Source organism: Octodon degus, unplaced genomic scaffold, assembly GCF_000260255.1.
Source record: "Octodon degus isolate 3935 unplaced genomic scaffold, OctDeg1.0 scaffold00025, whole genome shotgun sequence".
Lineage (NCBI taxonomy): Eukaryota > Metazoa > Chordata > Mammalia > Rodentia > Octodontidae > Octodon > Octodon degus.
Genome location: NW_004524601.1, coordinates 19,573,046 through 19,599,545, shown reverse-complemented (window position 1 = coordinate 19,599,545; position 26,500 = coordinate 19,573,046). Strand labels below are relative to the sequence as shown.

General features: G+C 36.0%; 1 protein-coding gene across 2 annotated transcripts in view; it reads left to right on the top strand.

Annotated features, from left to right (window-relative positions):
* Window positions 1-11: 11 nt before the first annotated feature.
* The window catches only part of Ube2e3 (ubiquitin conjugating enzyme E2 E3), a 102,399-nt gene continuing 75,910 nt past the window's right edge, over window positions 12-26,500 (top strand). Inside the window, exons 1-4 of one of the 2 annotated variants that reach the window (XM_023712407.1) lie at window positions 12-143; window positions 298-357; window positions 795-1,010; window positions 2,770-2,820. In XM_023712407.1, the coding sequence (XP_023568175.1) occupies window positions 820-1,010; window positions 2,770-2,820 (242 nt within the window). In that variant the 5' untranslated portion in view covers window positions 12-143; window positions 298-357; window positions 795-819. The remainder of the gene's footprint in view (window positions 144-297; window positions 358-794; window positions 1,011-2,769; window positions 2,821-26,500) is intronic. The other variant, XM_004628645.2, reaches the window with a different exon arrangement.

Here is a 26,500-nt window from a genome sequence, read left to right as displayed (position 1 = left end):
CGGGCTTTATTTATTTATTTATTTTTTATTTTATTTTATTTTATTTTTTGGACCCCACCGTTTGCGTTATTTTGGACAAAATGTCGGTCTGTGGTGTGAACGTTGAGCGAGGAACCTGGGTGGCATTGGGAGCTTTGCAGAAGGTGCAGTTTGGATTTTGCTTTTCCCCGGGTGGCAGCTCGGTCGTGGCCGGGTGAATCTTCGCCGCTGGCCGTGGACACGGACGGCTCGGGCAGCTTGCTTGCTAGTTGGTTTTTTTATTAAAAACATTAAAAATCTAAATGTTGTTTTTAAAAGGCTTTTACGTGCAGAGAGGAGGAATCGCCACCCTAAATAAGCATATGGGCGATTAACAGGGTATGTTTTCCTCTCCGATGGGGAATTTGGTAGCTCGGACCAATGTCAGTCTGTAAATATTTAGACGTTATTAGTGACTTTTAAGCGTTTTTCAGGGAGATCTCTTATTTACAGTGTGTCATATGTTATTAATGGTCCTTGCTTAAGTTCATGGCAAATCTGTTTCATTCCTTCTGAGAAAGTAGACAATTGATAGGGGTGGAAAAAAAAAAATGTGAGTGGGTTTTCTAACTTGAGTTGGGTAAATCCCCGAACCCTGTTGTGTGTAGTAAGGCTCATCACCTCCTTGCAGCCTTGCAGTGCCCAGAGATAAATGGGAACACTTTCGAAGCCTTGTCATTAAGATGCGATTTTTAGATGAATGTCAAGAGGAAAATGCTGTTGGTTAATTTCTTAGATATAGCATTTCTCACCGCCCCCTTTTTCTCTTTTAAAAGTTTTCTGAGAGATAAGTTCACCACGATGTCCAGTGATAGGCAGAGGTCGGATGATGAGAGCCCCAGCACCAGCAGTGGTAGTTCAGATGCGGACCAGCGAGACCCCGCCGCTCCAGAGCCTGAAGAGCAAGAAGAAAGAAAACCTGCCACCCAGCAAAAGAAGAACACCAAACTCTCTAGCAAAACCACTGCTAAGTTATCCACTAGTGCTAAAAGGTAATGTTTAAAGGAGATCTAAACACGTGGGACAGGTTGCTTTCCAAACAATTGGACATTTGTGTTGGTTTATTTACATCAGTGGCAACAGTTCAAAAATACTTCAGGATCAATTTTATATGTATTTGAATGAGCTGTCATTCCTTAAGTAACATACAAGTGACCTCACTAGAATTAGACTCATAAAGCAAACTCACTCAGTACTTTGGTAACTTCAGGAAGCCTGTTTTCAAGGAGAGTTTGGACTGACGATCTGACAGATTTGTGTCAGGAGTCTGCAAGGAAAATGTGGTGAAACCAAATCAGATGGTCCATTGGATGTTTCCTTTTGGGAGTCATAACTCTTCCTGGGTGAAATGGACACTTCTAGAGATCAGCAGTGCCTCTCTTCTCCAAATAGAGTGATGAGTGTGACTTCATTGCTAGAAAATTTGGAAATGGCACATGTTAGTGTTATTTGAAAGCAGATTTAAAGTGGTTTTAAATCTGCCTATAGTTGCACAAACCTTTGTCACAGAACTTTTTGTAGTTAAGGTTATCCCTCCTTGTGAGGATAAATAGAACTGAAAAGTAGCCATTTACAATTTTAGGTATCACTTTGCAGTTAAAAACTTTCATTGTCCTTGTGCCTCTTGACTAGCAAACTTGTGGGTATGCTTCACATGATGTTAATACTCAGCAGGAGAAACATTTTGTTGCGTTTAAGTGAAAGATCCATTTGTGTCCTGTTGGCTCATTTTCTGAGATGCAAAAAAAGATTCTGTCACTGCAATTCCATAAGTATCTAATGGATTTGTAGCAGTTATATATAAAATGTTTCTGTTAGCATTACCCAGTATTGACATTTTGATTTTCATTCATTGTAAGTAAAAGAATATGGAAATATAAAAACTGATCAAGAATTGCATTTTCTAGTGTGGCAGAAATGTTATTTTTCCAATTTTCACTATTATTGTACTGTTACCCAAGGACTAGTAACTTGGTAGTGCTTACTGAATAACAGCAGTCTTTGAAATATTTAAAATTCCTCTCAATTTGTAGTAATCCTATGGAAGAACATATTAAACACGTGTTAAGTTTTGAAAGCATCTTAAGTTTGAAGAAAGCAAAAGAATTTTTTTCCCCTTAACTCAGGAATGGACATCTATCTATCTAGATATCTTATTCTATTTCTCTGCAGACTTATTAAATGCCATGCCTAAGATCAGAGCGAACAGTAACAGTTAAATAAGAATGCCAAACTAGGCTTTGAAAGTTTTTCATTGGTAAAGATATTTGTGAATTTAAAACTTTTTTTTTTTAGATAGAAAACAGTGTTTAAATGACTGATGTGCTCTTGCAGCAGCTTGTTAATTTTTACCATAGTAAAAGTGACTTGAAGTCATTGTCAAAATTCTAGGGCTTTCCCTCCTCCCTTTTTGTCTCATTTGCATATAAGCTTGAAAAGAGAATTTCTTTGGTAAAAAGTGTTTTAAAATAGATTTTATAACCTTTATTGAGTAGTAGTGGAGGACGGTTTTTCAAATCAGGTGTAAATGACTTACTTATTTACAGTAGCAAGTGAGAAAAAAAGCTGCAAAGTTTCTGTTAAGGGATTTGGGTTATGCCTCTGAGAACAAAGAGGAAGCAGCCATGTTAGCATTACTGAAGGCAAAGCCAGCCTTGCATTTAACTGCATGGTGGTAGAGGGCAGTGTAATTCCCTGGTTGTTCTGTAGACTATCTCAAATCCTTTTTGTCTGTTCTCATTTCACTAACAGAATTCAGAAGGAGCTAGCCGAAATAACCCTCGATCCTCCTCCTAACTGCAGGTAAGAAACACATTTTGTTTGGATTTCAAATTGTAGAAAAATATCAGGAGATTAATGTGTTGTCCTTGGATATGTGTGCAGTAAGAACCGAGCTACATTTGCTTCCTTACAGCTTTGTAGTTCCATTAAAGGTAAACTGACTAGATAAATTAAATAAAATGGGGAGAAAGATACTGTTTAGCGTTTGTCATACATTGTGGATTTAGGAATATACTAATTATAGCTTGTTAGTGAGATTAGCTTGAATGAAGCTGATTTTTCTGTTGCAGTGCTGTAGGGCATGTTTATTCACAACTATATTGCAGAAACTTCTGAAAATCTTAAGCCTTAAAGTTACTGCTCATGTGTAGTCTGAACTGACCTTCCAAATTGAGAAGTTGCTAAATGTGGTGTTACAAAATGTAAATGCAGTAAATAAGAGTATAGTTGTTTCTGTTTGATTTATTCAGTAACTTGCCTTAAGGCCAAGTTTTATGTGTTAAGCTAATGGTTTTAATTGTTTTCTACAGAATGTATTGTTGGAATTGTTTACGTTTCAAGCAAATGTCCTCGTTATTTGGGAAAGTTCTTAGTAAGCAGTAAATGAATTGGAGTTGTGGAAAGAATTTCATTTAGAACTCAGAGTAAGATTATTGGTTGGCATAAAGTGCATTATAAGTGGAGAGCTGATAATTTTTTCCTTAACTGTTAGTTCTTCATTTCATCTTACATAGTACTCTGCTTAGTTTTAAGCAGTAACTGGCTTATAAAATTCATCAGATTTAGAGAGCAGTATTGTAAGTTGTATAGAGAGACATGGTCAAGATTGAGACTGGCTGCTAGAATTAAGGCAGTGTTATGGTTTGTAATGAATGTTTTACTGTCCAGCCTGTAGTTTTGCTATAAATTGTGTTTGGTTATGTTGATCAAATTCTTTTCTAAAGTCTACTTGACATGTAATAGGGTGTATTACATTTGCTTTTTATTTTGTATGTTAGCCAGATCCTCAGATAAGTTGACCTGATCCTGATTTATTCAGTGAATTAACAGTTTTGCTTGTAGCTGTAGTCAGAACCATTTGAATTAAGAAAAGGAGACGGGAATGTGAACTAATTATAAACGTGTACTGATCCCTCAGATCTCAAAAGTATTAAGAGCTGTGCTGTCCAGTAATGTAGCCAGTGGTCACATCTGGCTGTTTACTGCTTCTCTTATGAATAGTCTAAAATGAGATGTGCTAAAAGTGTGAAATACACATGGGATTTTGAAAACCTAGTACAATAAAAACAACAGAAATTTAATATTTTGTTACATGTTGAAATAATATTTTGGATGTATTAAATGTGCAAATTTCACTTTTACCATTTCAGTGAAGTTAGAACATTTAATTACGTATATGGCTTGTGTTATATTTTTGTTGAATGGTGCTGCTTTAGCAAGTAAAAAAGTGTTTCTTTCCAGCATTTTAAATGATGTGTCAAATCTGTAGCCATTTGAAGAGGTCAGGTTAAATTTGTTCTCTGCAAGAATTACTTAACTTCCAGTGTGTATTCTGATATTTCCCATTATAAAAGATGTAAAAGATCTATCAGTTCAAAACTCTTAGATGCTTTAAAATTGCATGGAAGGTCAAACATCTTTAAAGGTTTCTGTTGATTTTCTGCAATAGCACAAACTGCCCGTGTACAAGCCAAAACTCTTGAGAGTTCAGAAGACGTGTTGAATGCCCTTTGAGCAATAGCCTGGTGGTGTAGTTGCTGAAGTAATCTGCTTTGAATGTTTAACCCAGGAGTGTTTCCACAAGGTCACTGAGGATTCCTTTAGAGGGAGTGGAATCTTTCTATGAAATGGAAAATTTTGCTTGTATATTCTTTTTATATACCAGATTGTGTTTAAGTCTGTATTATGCTTAATAGTGATCTAGTGTAGTGTAATAGTAACATCTTGAGTTTGCTGATCCACAAAAATATGGAGCATTCATCTTGGTTTTTTTTTTGTCACAAGGTTTGGTGACTGTCAGCTGTTGAAGATGACATCTTTCAGTATTCTTCAATATTTGGCTTTCTTGATAGTTATGTACAAGTAATTAAAGAAAACAAAAGTTTTTGTAGGATATTAGAAGGTTTTTAAAAATTATTTTTGGGGAAGGATTTCTTGTATGTAACTCCTTTCATGTCTTTAAATACTTTGTTCAGTAGAAAGTCTAGTCCTAGTCTTAGAGAGAAATTTGGAATATTGAGTGTTTAGTCAAAGCATTTTAGAATTTCAACAGGTAAGCCCAAATTTGTGTTGTAATTTTTGCCTTCATCTTAGTTCTATGCAAATTGCAGTGTTTTCTTCTTGATAGAGATATAAATGAGAATTTAATTTTATTGCTGTTGGTTAACATTTATCAGTTTGTGCTGCAATTAAAAAATAGGATTCCACATTTATAGGTCCATTTAGAATATGTGAATTCATATTGCCTGTGATCTGTGAAACCTAATATTTTTGATTTTCATGTGTGGTTATTTAATCAAAATTGCATTATGCCTTTGTATATGATTTTTATAAGCCTGTCAAGATATATGACAGATTTAATTCTTCTCAAGGAAGAAGTAGAAAATGTGTCTGTGTACATTCAGGGAAAAATTGACTGAAATCAGACAAACTTAGCAAGCCAAAAATTTCTCTTAAATTCCCTGGTCTTTGTGTGTTTATGTACACATGCGTGTGTTTTGAGTTTACCTATATAGTGTAGTGTAGTTGTTGCTCCAATTTGGGGCAGCCGTGCCACAACCTCCTAAGTGCTGGCATTACAAGCATATGACATTATGCCTGACCTTACATCTCTTCTTTCATTTTAATTAAAATTTCTCTAGTTACATAGTTAGATGGAATATTTATATACACTAAGGGTAATTTTAGGATAGATGTGATTGAATTAAATAGTCTTGTTTTATTATACTTTATAGGTTTGTTTTTCCTCGTAGTTAAATAGTTGATAAAGTTATTATTTCCAATGATTTGATAGCATTTCAGGTTGTAAGTATTGGTGGGTCATGGGCCAGTGTGTCTTAATTGTATGGATATAATTCTAATTTTATTGGTTGCAATTTATGCTATGTGTACTATGCTGTAAGATATAAATAATAGGTACTGTACATCAGTAGAAATGAAGGGAATTTGTATTATGGACATTTTCTAGGTTTTAGCGAAAGTGACTGAGAGACATTTGATTACTTTGTTCTTTTATAGTTATCTCTTGTACAAAGAGCAAGTTTAGAAAGGTGATAGATTTCTTAATCTCTTAATTCTTTTCGTGTATGAAAGATCACTAATGAACTTCCAAATATATTCCTTAATGTGTTTATATTGAATATGTGTTGAAGTCGGTAGTGGTATGTGTAGATAACTTTTGGGATGTGTAGAAGACCTTATCCAGAGTAGGTGTTACAATTTTAATAGTATTAACATGTTGAGTAGTAAAACCTGAAAGCAGGTACTGTAATACTTCTAAATGTTGTTAACTTACCTTCTTAAAAAGTAACCAGGTGTGGTGGTGCATGCCTATAATCCAGGAGGCTGAGGTCGGATCACTGGAAGTTTGAGGCCAGCCTTGGCTGTAGTTCAAGGCAACCTGATGTATACAACAAGACCCTGTGTCCAAAACAAAAACAAAGACAAAAACAAACAAACAAAAAAAAAAGCAGTGTCTAAATGAGAAGTTGGCAAGTCATAACTTGTTTTTTCTTTTTTTGGACATGGGGTCCAACTTAGGAACATAATACTTGTCAGGCAAGCGTTTAAGCTGCTGAGCTTATCTCCCCGGCCCCTTTTTTCTTTTTCTTTTCTTTTTTATTTTTTGGACCAGGGGTCGAACTCAGAACCTTACATGCTTACCTTGTTCATAAGCCTGATTGTTTGAGATGCACTCCCTCCATGTGAGGGTTGCTGGTACTTTTCGCCATTTTCTTGGGTCGGCTAGAACTTGCCTACTTAGGGGATCCACAGACAGCAGCATTTGTATCAGACAGGAGCAGTTCACATGCACAGTGATGCCTCTCTAACTGAAGGACCAGAAGTCAGAATCTGGGTTTAAACAACTTCCTTTCCTTATGTTTCATACAGCAACAGGTTTGAGAAGCCCTGTTACTGCACCAAGCCTGTCTTGAGGTTCAGAGATGTGCATGTTACTTTACAAAAGTTGGGGATCTTTTTGGTCTTTCAGCTCGCTTCCTCAGTTGCAAAATGAGTATTACAGTGATCATCCTTTCCCATACTATAATCATGAGGAGTGAAAGAATTACAGTTTTGTAATGCTATAGTTTAATTTGGACCAGTGAAATGCCCAGAGCAAGATAAAAGCAGAAGGGCAATTTCTTGCTCTCACTATTGACATTTTCTTCAGTGCACTAACATTCGACTATAGGAACAGCTTCATCTTAATTCGTCATCTAATTGTTCAGTGCATATCAAGCAGTATGTTTTTATGGTTAGTAAAAGAGGTTCCTTGGAACCTAACATTAGCCTAGAAACAGAAGATGTAGATGAGCAAATATAATACCTCTTTATAAAAAATGTGTAAGGTAATGTTATCTAATGAGTGAAGAATGCTGTGACTGCCCAGTGAAGTATGAGAAAAACTTTAGACATGAAGGTAGTTATGTTTTACCTTTTTAAATACTCCATTATAAGAATTTGTGATTTTATTGAGAGTGGAATTACATCAGTATTTGTAAAACTCAGACTTAGAGTGATATACTTTATTGGTTATCTAAACACACCTTTGAATACCAGGCTGAACAATGCCTTTGGATTGGAGAAAATTTATTAACCATACATTTTTTTTATAATTGCAATATTTAATATCTATTCAAAGATAATTTAGCTACCATATTTATTTGCTTTTAAAGGAAGGTAAAAATCACAATAATCCTGGTTATTTCTCTTGTATTTACTAGTGTAACGGAAAGAATCAGTACTATTGTCATGAAAAACATTATCTGAAGGAATGGTTTATTGAGAACAACATCACATTTTATTGGGCATTTTCTGTGTTCATTTATTTTGTGGAAAATAGGTGAAAACTGTGAGCTTTTAAAAGTTGGGTATTTTACAGCTACATGCTGCCTGTTCCTTTTTGTAGGAGTCTTTTTTTGAATGTGTTGCTGTAATAATAGATGGATTTTGTTTAGTTATCAGAAGAATCATCAAGTCTTGGAGTATCAGGGCATTCGGATTGAGAAGGGAGAAGTTGATCTTCATTCTCTTCTCTACTGGTGTGAGAAAAAAGCACAAAGCCACTTGCATATTATAGATAGGCAGTTTTTCCTTTTCTTTTCATTCTTGTTCATTTTATTGGAATCTACAAGTTGAAATTTCAAATTTTTAATCTTTTCTTTTGATCCTGGACCTGTGGTTCCTAACTGGGGCCATTTGTTTCACCCCTCACTCTTCCTGCCTGGAGGACAGTTGACAGTACCTGGAGATAATTTTGCTTTTGAAAACTGAGCCTCTACCTTTAGTGAGTTCAAGGGTGGGATGCTGCTGAGTAGCCTCCAATGCGTAGGACAGATTCTCTTGACAAAAAAAAAAAAAGTATCTGAACAGAAATGTCATTAGTGTTAAGTTTGAGGAACTGCTATAGATACTTGCTTCTATACTTCATCTCTTGAATTTTTGGGAAGTTTGCTTTTGACTTTTTTTGTTCATTCACCATGCCTGCTGAATACATTCACCTATACTTCTCTCAGTTGTTACTTTGGATCATTGTTTTGCTTTTTAAGTTTTAAATAAGAAAGTTTTAGCATCTTGGTTTTAGAATACTTTTCTCCAAATAGGAAACTATAAGTGTCCATTTCTTTTAAATTCTGTGTATGTTGGGTTTCTTTTCCTCTTTGCTTTGAAAGTATTGTCTTTTCATCATTGTATGTATGATGCATGCACAGATTTACACAAAAAATACTCCTTAGTACTTAAACAGAAGACTTGGCCATTTGTACGTATGTATGTATATATGTATGTAGTTTTGCAGCACTAAGTGCAATTCGGATATAAAAGAAGAATTTAAATTCTGTTAGGTATATTGTGATTATAAACAAAACCAGAAGAATTAGCAGTTCAGTATATACAGATATATTTTTTGTTGCTTCTCGTACCTTGTAGCATTCTCACTTGGAACATGTGTCCAGGCAAGAGAGTTGGCAGGCCATGAACCAAATTTAAGCGCTTTGGTCTGGAAATATGGCATGAATTAGTCATACAGCCTTCACTAGCTACAAGGTGCCTGAAAAATGCGAGGAAAGAATATATGTGCGTTCAGTGAGAAATCAATTTTTCTGCCAGAAGGGATGTATACTTCCATGAATAGGTGACTTTCACTCACTTTGAGAGTGAAAGGAAGTAACTGTGTACCAGTTTGGCATGGTATTAGGTTCTTCAGTCCAATAACCTATTAATACAATATTTTGTTTAAATCCCAACACATTTATTTTTATTTGGATTTCAAAATAATTCTCAGAGTAACTGAGAAATTTAGCTGATGTTATAAATGCCATACATTTATAGATCTAGGGCACAGATCGAGCTTTACTTTAGAGAGGGAAGGAAGCATTTTTGATTTTATGTAGTACTGCTTGAAAAACCTGGTAAAAAATCATTTAGAGTTGTTTATGGATCTGTAGTACATGTGTACTGTAAGTATGTCTCATTGGTTTGCTTATCTCTCAAAGGATCAAATATACTTTTTATGTAGAGTTTTACCATCTGGCAGAGGTGTTATGGGGAGTTGGGGAAAGACGTGAGTTTCCTTCTTTAGCTGGAGGGTGCCAACCCTTTTTTTTTCCTCCCTCGGAAGTAGTTTCTTTATAGGCAGTATTGCCCAACCTCCAGCTGTCCTCTTATAAGGAACGGTGAGAGGTAAAAGACTGTAGATGATCATAATGGAAAAAGTAAATCTTTATTCTGCCTTATTGTGTTTTCATTGTGTGTGGTGGGGTTCTTGTAGGTAATGGAGTACTTAAAATGTACCTCTAGTTTTTTCTCTGGGTTATTGTGAAACAGCCCATTTTTATGAATGGTTTTGAATTTGGAAAAAAAAAACTCTGTAGATACAAATTTTTATGCTTTATGAGGGAAAGCTAGAGTCTCATAGGATTTTAGGGGATTTTTAAAAGATATATTTGCAACATGTGCTTGTGTTAATCTTTTAATTTTGGTACCAGATTTGATATAGAATGTTGGTTTGACATGAGATTCCTCTTAATTTTGTTTTCAGTTTCACAGTTATTTAAATACTGTTTTTTCATAAATGTGTGAGTTTATACAAAAATTACTCCTAGATATTATGCGGATTGGTTTTTTTATAATAAGTCTTAAGAGGAGCTGTATTGGTAAAATAAATCCAGTGGTTACCTGCCAAGTTTATATAGTTCATTTTAGATTGGTGAAACTAAAGAATTTCATGAATCAAATGTGTGCCTTGCATCTTGTCTTAATGTAGTACTAAAATTAAATTCTACAGTATTGAGATTTTTCTCTTTTTAACATGTCATTGGTATGTATTATAGAGATGCATAGGTAAACAGCACAAGCTTTTTTATGGCATGTGTTTTGGACGTAATAGTAAGTACTGATTGAGGATCAGATTCCTAGGGTTATTGTCAAAAATCTGAGTCCTTTTCTTTAGTCCTCAGTGTTTATTGTGGTTTTGATTCTATGATTATTTGCAACAAACAAAGCTTTGAAAAAAAATAGAATATTGCAGGGCTCATTCATTGTGTCAGATATATTAGGCTGCCTGTGTTGGAGAGATTCTGACTAGTAATGCCTTCCAAAGTTTCTTTGCAGACTGGGGAGATGTCTTAGTAGAATAAGCGCTTGCCAAGGGCCTGAGTTCAATCCACCAAAACAAAACAAAACAAAAAACACTTCTGTAGTTCAAATAACACCATTAAGAAAATAAGAAGACAAGCCACTGAAGTTTCTTTGCTCCTTCGTTGTCCCAGAAAAAATATACCTCGTTATTGTGTGTAAGCTTGTCTAGAGGAATATCAAGACATCTCTAGTATTGCATTTGGGAGTACAGCTCTTTTGAAAGGCCTAGGGAAACATGAATTTTGTTACCTTTTTATTTTACTTTCCTTTACTCATAAATCATCATGATGATCCTCCCTTTACATTCATGTAGCTCAGTATTTATAAACACCATCCTTTGACTTTTTGAGGGTGATTATTTGTAGTTAGTTTTGTCATAAAAAATCTTATAGGTTCTTTACAAATAGATCATTTTTTTCCCATTAAATTTTAGTAGGTCAAGAATCCATTTATTCACAATCCCTAAGAGAATGGATCTTAGAAGATTGTGGCTACATATTTCTTATGGCTTTCTATTGCTTTCTCAATAGAAAAATGTGTGCCTTGCAATGTAGTTGCCTCAATCTAAGTGCTAGTGACAACAAAATACAGGGGGCACCATAGATGCTGGCTTTTTGATTTTAGTTTTCCTTCATTCTAGTTTCTAAGGGTATTGGTTATTTATTGGAATATATATATGCTTCTACAGTAGTAAATTTACCTGTTATGTAAAAGAGGTAAAATCTTGAATTTAAATATTTAAACCCCAGATTATAGGCGTATCATCTATATTGAATAAAATGGCAGTTTTAAGTAGTATAACCTCAGTTTTCCTTCATTTTATTCTCAGAATCTCTGCCAAAGAAAACCTTAAAAGACATTTTGTTACATTTGTTACATTTTTCTTTTTTTAATGTATGTGGTTGTTGCAGAGTCTCACTACGCAGCTTGCACTCATAGTGATCTTTCTGCTTTCAGCCTCCTCAGTGCTGGGATTACAGGTGTCCACTCCCGGATTCTGGCCTACTCAGCCCACCCTAGGGGCAGGGCTGACATGGCATGTGGTGCTAGGGATCAAACCCCAGTCCCTGGGCTTGCTTAAGCTTGCCTATGCAGATGTTTTAGTCCACTGAGCTATCTTACCAGACTTTCTTTTTAAACTTAAAATAAGTATGTTTGAAATTATCACTTTTTCCTCTTTCCCAGGTTTCCCAATTTTTCAGCAATCTTTCTGTTACGAAAGACTTGAAACACAGGAGAAAATAGACTAGGGTAAAAGAATTTCTTAGCCTTGATTCATGTGCAAACCGTCCTTTCTGATCTTGCTTCACCCATGCACCCATACCCGTTTTACTCTTCTATGTTACCTTGGAGCAGATCTCAGTATTACTTCATCTATATTTTTAAAGATGAAGATGGTTCAGTATATATTTTCAAAAGATAAAAGATTCTTTTTAGCTCACCCATAGTGTCATTAACACACCAGAAGATTTTACAGTGGTAATTTAGTCATTGTTCAATTTAAAATGTCTCATGAATGTCTTGTCTCCTCCCAAACTTAACTTGAGTCAGAATCCAAGTAAAATAGATGCATTGTGACTGGTTGATGTGACTTTTATGTCTTTTTTTTTTTAATTTTTTTTTTTAACATTTATTTAGTGTGTGTGTGTGTGTGTGTGGCCAGCTCAGCCCACCAGGGGGCGCGGCTGGCTGGCATGTGGTGCTGGGGGATCGAACCGCGGTCCCTGTGCTTTTCCAAGCTTGTTCCAAATAGGTGCTTTAGACCACTGAGCCATCTCTCCAGCCCCAGATGTGACTTTTATGTCTTAAAGGAAGTTATGCCTGTTTCTTTTTTAAAAAGTTTTGTAGTTTATTTACTGGCTTGAATTAGGGTGCCTTTTGAGTTATTGTACAGTTAAATTTTTCCCACAAGGCTTTGTATTTTTGTAGCTGTTATTAGTACATGTTTGTAGCTTGCACTTATGTTAATTGGGGAGTTGGTATATGTATATAATACATCTTAATTTTTACTTTCTTTTCTCCCTTCTCTTCATCTCTTGGTCCTATGATGTAGTTTAATATCTTTCATTATCCTTGCATTTTTTACAAATTTGGGAGTTAGGTCAAGGGGCTTGATCACATCAGCCTGAATTTTCTGTTACTTTCTTTTAACAAAAACTGCTTCATAGGTGATCTTGTCCTTTTTTGTTGGGAAGACATCTAAGGCTTGGCTTTTTGTGATGGTAAGTGGTCTTTGGAGTATACCTTTAAGAAGCCCTTACCTTCACTTTCTGTTGAACCCGCAGTCCTCCGCGGAAGTTACAGGGCATAGGCAGGATCCGGGCATCATTTTTCCATCATTGTTTACCCACTTTTTCAACTCCTTTTCTTCCTCTTTATCCTTCTGAAAACTAATGAATTGGTTTTCTAGTATCCTGTTTTGGTATCTTTAGTTCATGTTTTGGCTTTTTCAGTACTAACTTATTTTGTTGTTTGCAGAACTTCATTATATTGCTACTGTTTTTATTTGTCTGCTTGTTTATTTTTGTGCCGGCTCAGCCTGCCCTGGGGGCATGGCACGGCACCGCACATCATGTCATGTTGTTCCAAACTGCTGTCCCTGTGCTTGACTAAACAGCCACTTTAGACTGCTGAGCTTTCTCACCATCCCTATATTGCCACTATTGTCCTCAAAGAACTTCTTAATTTTAAGTACACTTCAAGTTAAATTGCTTTGCCTTGGGAAAGTTTAGATTAATAAAAATTGCTTGGGTATATTTGGTGGCAGAATAATGCAAATACATATGTTCAGTCTAACCATTGGCCTATGTATTATTTTGAAGACTAAATATTTGTTGAAGCTATTTTTCTTTTTTGTGGCAGGGGGCGGGGGTGCATGTTTTTTTGAAACAGGGTTTTCTTACATAGTTCAAACTGGCTTTGAACTCCCTGTGTAGCCCAGGATGGCCTTAAACTCACAGAGGTCTTCCTGCCTCAGCCTCTTGAGTGCCGGGATTACAAATGTGAGCCACCATGCCCAGCTTGAAGCTATTTTGTAAACAGGATATTCTTCTAGCATTCCTTTGTCAGTTGTAGAGAGAAAATTAAATCTTAGCGTAACTATAATACCTTCATTGGAACAAGGATCTCATGTTTTGAATTAAACTGAGGCAATAGTTAAAGTAGAATGTAGATCTTTAACACATTAATTTGTTACAAAACTTAAAATTTAAAATTCTCTTGTTTTCTTAATGTATACAACAAGTGACCTTTTTGTGGTGGTTTTCATTGGTTCATCTTAGGCATTTGGAGCTGTATTGTGCTTTGCCTAGAAAGATACTGAATATCCTTGGACCCTGCTCACTCCGTGTGAGTAAGGTCCTCCTTTTGTTGTACACTCCCAGTTTTTACAAGTCTTTATCATTTCCACTTGCAGATTACTAACCTAGATTCTATAGTGTAGTAATAGTAGGCCATACTGCTGTAATAAGCCACCTTTGTATAGCGTTGTTTCAATATAATGTATAATGATTTATAATAGTCTGTCATGACCACATTTGTATTTTTCTTGCATATATAATCATTATGTAGAAACATTAAGATACTTTTTTCCTCCAGCATATTACTTTTTATGCCCTCCACGCTGAGATCTAGTAGTAATCTTAGCTTTTATGCATGAGATTCAGCATGTACATGTGGCTGTACTTCTTGCACTCCTTCCTTCTCTTGTGAATTCTTTTTTATATTTTTATTCTTAGTGAATTCTGTTTTATTTACTGGAAACTCATGTTCTTAATAGAGGTTTTCTGTTAGGTCATTGCCTCACATGCTTATTTCTTATCTTTAGTGTTTCCTTAATTTTTTTGCCACTCACTTTGTCTCATTTTCTCTAGTCCATTAGATAACTTTCCGTTTATTTTTAGTTTATTGAGATAAATGTGTTTGTGTAGTTAGTGCTCTACTTTTCTGCTTCGTATTTCTTTCATCATTTTATTATCTGGTTTTCCTCACCCATTTTATTTTAGAAAGGTTGTTTGGTAATCTTAGTGATCAATATTTTGTGTGGATTGTTCTTTGTTTTGAGTGCTCACTTTATGTCTCTAGTTCTAACTTTTCTGACATTTCTTGTGTCTAGCTTTTCAGTTTATTTTAGTATTTAGTGTTTCCTTATATCCATTCATTTTTACATCTTCATTTTTCCTTTATTGGGTATTGAATCCAGGGCCTTTGTACAGAGCAACTTTTCCAGCTATTTTCTTATTTATTGGTCTTTTTTTTTTTGTTTTGTTTTTTGAGAAAAGGTCAGACTGTGTACCTCAGACAGTTGCTGGAACTCTTACTCCTGCCCCAGTGTCCCAGTTGGTGGGATTATAGATGTGCACCACCAAGTTTAGTTCATTCTTATGTCTTTTATTCTTTCCTATCTCAGAAGTGTTCACATTGTATCACAGCTGCTTTTTGATTATGAATTTGCTAAGAATGTTAGATCCATGAAATTTTTGTTTGACCTTTATTTTTAGCTTTTGTTATATATGAAAGCCATATGCTCTAGCAGAAGTCACTCTTTTACCCTCAGGGTAATGTGAGTATATCTTGAGTTTTTGTAGGTTTTACAGCTTTGTTTACCTTATGAGCTGTTTCAATCCTATATCTTGTAGTGATATCATTCCTTACATGTCTCATGAGAGGTTTTGATATTACTTGATTAACTATCATGTTTGCTTTTGTAATAGACTTAAGCACCAGGACTGGGTACAGAGCTTACATCCTTTATATTTCCAGTTTTTAGTACTATGCATTTGCACTAAATAGGGAAACAATTTTCTTAAAACTTAATTGAAAGAAATTCTGAAATTAGTACCAAGCAACCTTTCTTTGACTATAAATACTGGCTTTACATTTATTTATTGTCTTGGCGTAAATATTATTATTATTATTTTTTTTTTACTTTCAGAAATACCCTTCAGGGACTGGGGAGATAGCTTAGTAGAATAAGCACTTGCCTTAGCAACTCAAGGGCCTGAGTTCAATCCCTGCTTCTGCCAAAAAACCAAAAAAAAAAAAAAAAAAAAAAAAAAACCCAAAAAAAGAAATACCCCAAGTTGTCTGATAAATTATAGTATTGCCTTATTCTCATGTTGCAAAAGGGTGGCACTCTGGTTGGACTAGGTGAATCAAGAGATTCTTGTGGTCAGCAATTACCCGAAGGAGAGATTATGGTTTAATAGGCCAAGGTTGGCCCAAGAATGGGCATTGCATACAACACATCTAAGGACTTAAGTATAAGTAGCTCTGAAATGATTCTTTGAAAAATTTTCTCCTAAGCTTAGTCTTGGTTAGAATAGGGATAGTAGGGAAAAGGCTGGAGCAGACAGCAGACTGCTGTTTATCCTTTGTGAAGCTAGAGAAACAATTAAGATCATATTTCTTAACTTGATTTTAAGAACTCTTTGTTAACCTAAGATTCTCCTCTATATGCTTCTTGTATCGTAATACAGAAATACATTGATAGTGTGTGTGGGAGGCGTTTACTAGAACATTGAAGCTGGGTGTGTTTGATAATAATGAGACCATGAAATTTTAGTGTGAAGAGCTGAAAAACAGAACTTGGTAGCAGCTTAGAATTTATATAACAAGTAAATTAGAATTTAGTAAATGCAACTTTAGAAGAAGAGTGAGCTCAAAGTACCAGTTATCCCCAAGTCTCATTAGTATGTTTTTATATTAAAAAAGTGAAAACCTCCAACAGTAGTCCCTTCAGATAATTAACACAGGATGATTAATATGAAAACAGGAATTAGAATATTATAGAGCAGCTTTCTTGAGTTTGTGGCATATGTATTTGTTGCTTTTTTTCATAAATTTTCAGATGTCTTACACTTGAAAGTGTTACTTTAACCAATAAGAGATCAAAAACCACCTTAAGAATATTTTGAGGCAAATATGGTTTAAATCTCCAGAGAGATGGCTCAGTAGAATAAGCACTTCCCTGACAAGTGCAAGGGCCTGAGTTCAATCCCTGGTTCCGTAAAAAAAAACAAAACAAAACATACAAGCACTACTGAATGACAGATATTTAATCTCATTGATAAACAAGGTATTAAAATTGTAAAACAAGTAGAATTTATTTAAGATGGTAATCTCTTTCCACACAGGAATTTGTTAGAAGACTCCCAAGAGTGGCAAACTCTGCAATACCCAAAGTGTGTATTATGGTATTTTGTATCCATCAAATTTTGTTATTTAGGTTGCTTCTACCTTTGGGCTATTGTGAATAGTACTACTGTGAACCTTTGTGCACAAGCATTTGCATAAATATCTTTTGATTTCTTTGGGGCACATTCCTAGGGGTGGAATTACATGTCATGGTTATTTCTCTACTTTGTGAAGAATCACTGAACTCCTTGTCACAAAGGTTGCACAATTTGAATTTCTCACTAACAGTGTATAACAGTTTTTGTTTTGGGGCCTGCCCATTAGCTCAGTTGTTTTAAGCACCTGCTTAAATGAAGGCAGTCAGCCTCAGGATACTGTGGTTTGATCCCCAGATCCTCATGCCTTACCAGACCTGCACTTATTTAAGGTATCCTGAGCCAGCCCCCCCATCCCCCCAAAAAAAAAATCCTTCTGAACTTTTGCCGGGGAGATGGCTCAGTAGAATAAATGCTTCCCTGGCAAGTGCAAGGGCCTGAGTTCAATCCCTGGTTCCAGGAAAAAAAAAAAAAAAAAGTTTCAGTTTGCTTACATCTTCACTATATTTAAAAAGGTGTTTTTTGTTTTTTTGTTTTTGTTTTTTTTTTTAAATGAGTAGATAAAGTTATTGAGGGAAAGAAAGCTTCTGTCTGAGGGACAGAAGGGGGGCCCTGAGTGAGTGGTTTCCCCTAAAAAGACAATTCTTAAAAAATTACTGCTTCCCTGGTATGTGATGTGGTTTTAACTTTCATAACAAACAGAAATTTTGGGCATCATTTGTGGGGTCCTCCCCCGCCCCCCCAGAACCGGGGATTGAACTCCTGCTTGCCAAGCGAGCGCTTATTCTATTGAGCAATCTCCCTGCCCCAATTTGGTGTATTTTTAACTGGCTCATAGTGTAATTGTAGAATTAAATTCCTCTTTTATGTTTACTTTTAACAAAAAAGCCAATATTTTACATATTGAAAATACTTATGAATAGCCCTTATAAATTACTAGGGGAAAAAGACTTAAGATGCCCCATATGGTTACATAATGACTATAATCTAGAAGGTGAAAAGAAAAGACACTGAGAAAGAAAAAAGTTAACACATGCCCTTCCCCCAAAGGAAAAAAAAAAGAACCTTCTTGGTGATATTATCCACACGATTCAGAGAGGGACTATGGAGTTGGCAAATGTGAGTTCAACTCACAGCTTCACAGTTGTTATCTGTGAAAGCTGGTGCAAATTGTTGTCTCTTTTGCCTCCCAGAAATTAATACTTCTATTTCATTTGTTCTCCATTATATTTAGATACTATATACCTGATGTAACACCTATATGGTAAATAGCAGAAGTATAGAAAAAGTTATTTGATGAAGGAACATGTTGAAAAACATTAAAAGCAGTTATTTGAAGTTATGTTTAAAAGTGATTCTGTTATGCAAATAGCAAGGATTAGTGGAACAGAATAAAGTATATTGTACAATAATTGCTTCTCTAATGACAGACCTTTGTGTTCAGCTGATGCCTTTTTCAGTCTTCTTTTGGACACGTGATGAACTAATGTGGCCTAAAGTTCAATTGACTAGATGTTCAGGTTGAGACTCAGTATATTATTGAAAAACATCTTTAAAAGTCTATTGAAGGGCCACCAAATAGCGGATTAAAGCACCTGCAAGCAGGCGCAGAGGCCAGGCGTTCAGTCCCCAGACCTGTCCTGCTGGCCCTGTGCCCGGGGTGTGCTGAGATGGCAGTAGAGACCGGGCATGGTGCCTGTAATCCCAGCTCTTGGGAGGCTGTAAACAGATGGTCACTAGGAGTCCAGTCTAGTAGTGAGACCCAGAACACCCTGTAGACCTTTCCTAAAATTAAAAAAAAAAAAGGCTATTGAATATCTTTTCAAAACATTAGGTTAAGATTATTTATTAAATTCAGATAATTGAGTAGTGATCTAAGAAAATTTTTATTCATAACTTTTTATAATCAAACTCTAGTAGGCTGTTGGAAAATGAGCACACATGTTGCTAGTTGGTTTCAAAAACATTCATTTTCTACAACACTAGGTGCTACTGTGTGTACTGCAAAATATAGTATGTGGGGCCTGCTGGGGCTGTGCAGTGTGGGGACCAGGAATGGACTGTGGAGAATAAGTAATTTTCAATTGATAAGCAAATCATAAAGGAAATGATTGGTATTCCAGTCCCCAGTGCAAGAACTCTTGTGCTTTTAAGGAACAAAACTTTTGAATATAGGACAAGTGTCAACTTTACAAAGATTGTATAGTATGCATAAAGAAGTAACTCAATAATACTAGTATTCATTTAGATGAAAGATATGAATTTGTGCAAGTGCTTAAAAAAATCAGAAACACCAGTGGAAAACTGTACTTGGACTGTTTCAAAAACCTGTTCAAAGTTAGGAAGCAGCTCTTAAGAAAAATCCTGCAGAAATTTTTACCTTGGAGACCACAGTTCCTTTCAATCTATAAAATTATATGATTTTGAAATATGTAATGCAAACTAGTGTGATGAAATGAAAAGAGATAAAATATATCATCTTTTCAAGGACAGGAGACAAATACCAATGTAGTGTCCAAAAAGTTGACAGTTTACATTTTAAAAGTAGAGTTTAAAAAATTCAGTCACCAGGGAAGGAAACATATTTGTCTTGTCTCCTAGAATCTAAAAATTTCCTCTGCTCTCCACGGGGAAAGTGTAAAGTGAAGGAATAAGAAGTGTAATTAAAACAAAAGAAAATTTAGAGGCAGGGTGAGTTGACAGCACCTGTAAGTAGATTTGCTCAAGCACAAGAGAGAAAGGTATGCAAAAGTGAGAGAAAGAAATTATAGATCTGAAGTGCCCGGATGAGCCCTCTTAAAGGTGAAGGTAAGGACAGTGTCAGTGTTAGGGCTATAGAAATTGGAAAGAGAAATCGGAATTTAGAAGGTAACAAATTACCTGTGACTTCAGCTGTGGTGGTTAAAGAGACATTGATAACTGACAAATGGATGATTGGGGCACGATGACAACCTGTATACAAATCACCTTTCAAATTGGTTATGTTTTCATGTATAAATGACAAGATTGAAATTTTTATTATTTGATGCTTTAATAAAATAATGCTGTCCTCACTGTTAAATATTTGGTGAATATAAAATGTGTATTTATCCTTCTCCCTGTGCTTTAACAGTGGAAGTTTACTAAGAGGTTATAATTTTCCACTTGTGGCATATGGATTGAAGGGCTTTCATGTCTCCAGTTCCAGGAAGTATGTCATCATAGTTGTTGTTAGCTGGAAATGTATGTGGCCTTTCAGACCTAGTGTTTGTTGGCTATTGAAGTTTGTGAGGTTGGATTGACTTCTATTTGGTCTGTTGTTTTTGTCACTTTCCTCTTTGCAGGGACAGAAGCACTTGACATCCTCAACGTAAAAAGAGGAGAGGTTTATTTAGGCTCAAAGTTTCAATCTGTGCTTGGTAGGGTCAAATGCAGAAAGGTCCTAGTGGAAGTGCCTTATGTGGAGGAAGGCTGCTCATGCAGTGGTATTCAGGAATGTGCTGGGGACGAAGGCACAGAATGGAGGTATACCCTTCCAGGTCATGTCCCCTGTAACCTGCCTCCAACCATGCCCTACCTACTAACAGCACGTTTAGCATATTCAGTATGGTACCCCTATGATCACTGTTCAAACATAGAAGACTTCGGAGACTATCGCAGATCTAAACTGTAACATTTTCCCTCTGACCACCAGAAGACTCATGTGCATTTCTTTATGCTAAATGTTTTTAGTTCATCCCTAAAAGTTGCCTATGTCTTGAAAGTTCCAACATTACTAACAAGTCCTAAGTCCAGAGTCTGCTTTGAGACTCAGAGCAGACTATAGTTTGTAAAAATCAAAAAGAAAGTTAAGTACTGCTGACATACGATAGCACAGCATGAATAATCCCACTTCAGAAAGGAGAAATAGGACCAAAGCAAGACTGAAATCCAGCAGAGCAAACATTAATTCCTGTAATTCCATGTCCAACATCAAGGGCATGCTGTAGCTAGATGGGAGCTTCCGTTAGGCCTGGGCAGCCATGCCCCTATGGCATTACTGGTTACAGCCCTCCAGCCTTCTACCTTGGGGTGGTGGCTTTGCTAACTCCATATGTCCTTAGTGAACAGTCCACATTCTGAGCTTCAACTTCCTGTGTGTTTACTGCATTTTTGGCTTTATTCTCAATAGATGTCCTCATTGCCCTGTTGGACGTACTGCCTGACCTCCCAAGTCCTTTTCCAAAACATAAACGAAAGCTTTCATGACTCCATAACATTTGCATTCTGTATGCCTATAAAATCAGCATCTTTGTTAAGTTCTGCTACTAGTAGGAGCCAACCCCTATTGGATCATGGCTACAGAAACTTCTGCATGCCTGAGTGGCTGACTGGTGGGATTAAAATCCTGGAGAAAAAATCTAGGCTGCTTTTCTAAGTGTCCTTAGGTTTTCTTTTCAAAGCAGTCTTTCCAAAGAGTTTACCTTTACCCTCTATACTCCTGAAACAGTGAAGGTTGTACTCTTGCTATTTCTTAAGATGCTCTCAAGGCATCTTTGCTACTGTCCCCATGCAAAATAATTGGATTTTTAATGCTAATCTTCCAGCAACCTTGTTCTCCTATGCTCTAGCTTTGTAGGATCTTTGCTCCCACACCATTTTTTTTTTTTTTTTTGACAAAAGTTAAAACTTTTTAAGTGGAGTTTTAACTCTTGATTTTCAGTGTAAATCTCTTGATTCTCAGTACAAATCTTGCTAAAAACCTGCTAGCAGTACTTACGCCACAGGTTGAACATTGGCCTGAAGTTTTCTTCGCCACATTAGTCTGAAGATAATCTCAGACTCTTGCAGTCTCAAGACATGAACAAAAATGTAGAGGAATTTTTTTGCTAGAGTGTAATGTGTGGCCTTTATGCCAGTATATCCCTTATTCCCAGCTGACACTTTCTGAACCTGATCATTACTGTCTGCATTTCTAAGAGCATTCCGGTCTTCTGAACTTTGACCAGCATCTCCCATCAAGTCTGGCTCATTTCATGCTAGTGCTTCTGTAGCTGCTATCTCCAAACCTTTCTAGACTGCTGTTGCAAACCAGTTGCAAAGGCTTCTAAAGCACACGGTCATGTATAATTAGGGCAGCAGTCACACGTTTAATACCAATCTGTCTTAGTCATTTTCTCACTGTTGGAATAAAATATCTGACACCCATAATTTAAAGGAGGAACAGTTTATTTTGGGTTACAGATTCAGAAGGTTCTGTAGTTGGCAGGCTCAAATGCAGGAATGGCTTTGTGAAAAGACCTGTGGAAAAGGAAAGCTGCTCACTTCATGGCATTCTGGAAGAAGAGAGAAAAAGGAGGAGCTGGAGAGGGAGGCACATCTTCTAAGTCATGTGACTCACCTCTAAACAGTTCTTACTTCCTAACAGCACTCTTCTCTGCTGAACTCACAGTGTATGAATCCACTGATGAGAACAATGCCTGTTTGATCTGTCACTATCTAAAAGCCATAGCTTTTGAACAATGAGGTGTTGAGGGCAGATCTACACTAAGACAGTGTACCAGTTCCTGTTGGAATGAATTTGTTTTAATTGAAATCCACATTATTTGTTGGCTGCACAGTAGCAGCACAAGGTCATTGGTAACAACATAATCATCTTCATGTCCATTTTCAAGTATTATATACATTTTTAATATTTGCTGTATATTACTTGCTGTATTGTCATGTTAGTCAAGCTTCTTAAGAATTGTATGAGTATATATGGAAGAGTGACAGGAAATGCATTATTTACATGAATAGGTACCTATCAACTCATACAACCTCTTTTGTATATTTTTTAAAAATTTAGGAGTGAATACAAAGAAAATCCTATAAGGTCATATATTTAGATGCTATGATTTAGAAGTGTGCTTTCCTTTACAAATTAATGCATGTGTATAGAGTCCAGTTTTCTAGTAGCAAGGATAAGAATTTGAAATATAAGTGAAATTAATTTCAACTTTAAGTGAAATATCCAGAATTACTACTTTAAACATATAAATAATATAAAAATTTGTGATGAGAAAGCATTACCTATTGTATAATCAAAATCTAGCACTTAACAATACATTGCAGTTTGGGATAGCTGGCACTTAAGTTCTTAAAATAGCCACATATAACCATTGACACTGTATTAAAATATTTGCCCTGTGTTCTCTCACCTGTAATAGTTTGTGTTTTCTTCCTTCCTGATTCTTTTTATTGTGCATACATTTCAAGAACAGGGAAACACTTTAATTTGTAAAAGGAAGATCACCAGACTTTTTTGGTGGTAATTTAGTGTCAGAGTTTCAAAGAAAGCTCTATATCCAGTATAAAAAAGTCTGCTTCCAAAGGATTTTGTTTTGAAACATGAATTGCTCTGTTCTCTTTTTATTATTGGATCTTCTGTAGTACTGTATATACATACTTGTTTTAATAGAATTCTCAGGACTGGTCAGATAGCTCAGCAGACTAAAGTGCCTCCTTAGACTCAGGGATTGGGGTTTGATCCCAATGCCGTGCTGGCCCTGCCCTCAGGGTGCACTGAGACAGGTTTAAGACTGGGTTTAATCCTGAGACAGGATTAAGACTGGGCTTGGTGATGCCTGTAATCCCAGTGCTTGGGAGGGTGAAAACAGGAGGATCACTATGAGTCTGATCTGTGCAGTAAGACCCTGTAGACCCTGTACTAAATACATTTTTTTTTAAATTGAAGTCTTTTACTGAGAATGCAGAACATAGTCGAAGCAACATTTTTGTGATAGAAAGTGTGTTTGACTTAAAAAGTATCCTAGGTGGAGTTAATTTAGTAAAGAGTTTATGTTGGACAGTATATTTTCATTGTGTTTTAAGCTGAAATGTTTATTATTCATTAATTTTTTTATATGAACACTTTCCAAGCAAACATGAGCTGCTAATATATATTTGTAGTTCTCTTATTATTGGTAAATTAGCCATTAGCAGTATTCATATTTCAGACAACTGCTAATGGGAACAGATGCATATTCTTACTGTGGACATTTCTAGAAGCCTTTTGTAGATAACTTTAAATCAAATTATTTGTGTCTAAACTTGTTTCCAATGTTGTATTACTGCTTCAAAATAGCAAGTTAATCATCTGATTACAGTCGGACTTTATTTGGTGTGAGACATGATTAGTTTCTGGTTGTTTGAGTTTTACTCTACCTTAATGTCACAAGTCAGTGACTTTAGTTTTTGTTTTTTTTTTTTTTTTTTTTGAAGGAAGGAAAGGTTTATTCAGCTCACAGTTACTGGAGGTTTCAATCCATGTTCAGCTGGTTCCAACACAGAGCAGCACAAAACAGAAAGCCGACTTTAGTTTTTGAACGCAATTTTATTTTTAATTTATGTATTTGATACAAAGTTTCACTACACAGCTTGGGCTTCTAGTGATCCTCCTGTTTTTTTTGTTTTTTTTTTTTTTTGTGGAACCAGGGATTGAACTCAGGCCATTGCGTTTGCCAGGGAAATGCTTATTCCACTGAGCCATCTCCCTGGCCCCGATCCTCCTGTTTTGAGCCTTCTGTGTGCTGAGATTACAGGCGTGCACCACCATTCCTAGTTTTGGTGGCCAGCTCACGCGCTTGGGGGTGGGGCCTGTGTGGCATGCACTACCAGGGATTGAAATGGGTCCTTGTGCTTGCCAGGCAGGTATTTAGGCTGCTGAGCTAGCTCTCTGGTCCTGACCGCTAATTTTGATTATTAGAATATCATAAAATGAAATTTGTTGGGACATTTGTATGTTTGAGCCAGCCTGTAATTTCCCAAGACTTCCAGTCAACACATTTTTGTTGCTACTTGCTTTTTTCTTATGTGATAAAATTTGACAAGTATCACTTAATTGCCATTATGCATGCTCATTTGATTGTAATTTTAAGTTCATTAGTGGTTGAGTATAATAAGTACTGTTCTAGGAAATTTACATGTATTGCCTGATTTTTTAATTCTCCTAGGAAATGCTATCATTTTGGAAATGAGAAAAATAAGTTCTTGAGAAATGATGTAACTGAAGACATATGAAAGCAAGATTTGTACTTAGGTCTGACTCCACAAAGATCATGGTTTTTATCAACCTGCTTGAGATGGTCTGCCAGCATTAGGTTCAGATGTTTATGTGAGAACATGTGTATATGAGGTTGAAATGGAGAGTTAAGATCTGTTACTGTGAAGTCAGTCAGTTTGATTTAGCACAGTACTTTGTTTTTTTCTTCACTTTGTTTTGTGTATTATGGGTTTAAAATTCATTGGCTCAGTACATTCATGATAGAGCCATAATTTGTATGTCTTGCTGCCGGATGACTGAACCATTGGTGGCACATGCATGACTGTCCCATCAGGTGACTTGTATCACCTTGTGCCACCCAGTAGGACAATCATGCATGTACCACCAGTGATACAAGCTGGATGGAGCATGTTAAAACAGCTTTCAATAATCTGTAATCATTATTAATCATTCTGAAGATATTGTTACAATCACTGATAGTGTATAATAGTTTTAGCTGTAGAACTTGATGTAATTGTTTTAGACCTCACTTTTTCAATAATAAAAAATTGTAATTAGAAGCATTCAGAATGTCAACAAAAGTTGCAACTTTTTTTTTTATTTTGCAATTATAGAGTGGTATTCAGTTAACAGAACAGTTATTTTTGTATAAGTTGCGTCAGAGACAACTGAAGATGAAAAATTACTGTTCCCTTAATGACTGATTTGCGCTGTGCACCAACAAGAACCTGCTTTAAATTTCCATGCCAATTGCCAACCCCTATGCTGTACCAGGCAAGGTTTGTGGCTGTTGAAAATGCCACAGGACAGGGCTATCTAAATACATATTCAGTAGTGTGTTAACTATACAAAAGACAAGGTAGAGTTTAAAAAATCTTACACAGCCTTACATTTCAATTTTTTTTTTTTTTTCAAAAGCAGTGAGTTATGTACAGGGGGGTTAAATGCTTTATAGACAAGAAAAAACTGCATCAGAACCTACTAATTCATCATCTTCATCCTGCTCATTCTCTTTTTTGCTTTTTTCCAGCCTTGACTACTCCCTCTTGCTGTGTCAGGTTTTCCTTTAGCCTGGTAGGCAGCCTTGTCCTGTTCATACTTTTCCTTCAGCTCGGCAGCCTTCTCAGATGGCTGTTTGTCATCTGCTGCAATGTTATTCCACATTTCTCCAAGTTTCTTTGTGACATCACCAATGGAGAGGCCAGGATATTCTCCTTTGATTTTTGGGTGATAGAACAGAACAAGAAGGCAAAGGAGGCCTCCTGGATACATTTGGATCCTTGAACTTCTTTTTTTGTTTCTTCATTAGGGGGAATATAAGTTTTCATTTTTCTTTCGTAACGAGCCTTGTCTGCCTTTGCCATGTCTTCAGATTTTCCTTTCTCTGCAGCAGAAATGGCCTTCCACCTCTCTGAGAACTTTTTATAACCTCTTAGTAACTCTTAGAAGTTAATGGAAGTATGTAGATGTTGCTGCTGCTGCTGCTGCTGCTGCTGCTGCTGCTGCTGCTGCTGCTGCTGCTTCTTCTTCTTCTTCTTCTTCTTCTTCTTCTTCTTCTTCTTCTTCTTCTTCTTCTTCTTCTTCTTCTTCTTCTTTTGTATTTTAGTACAGG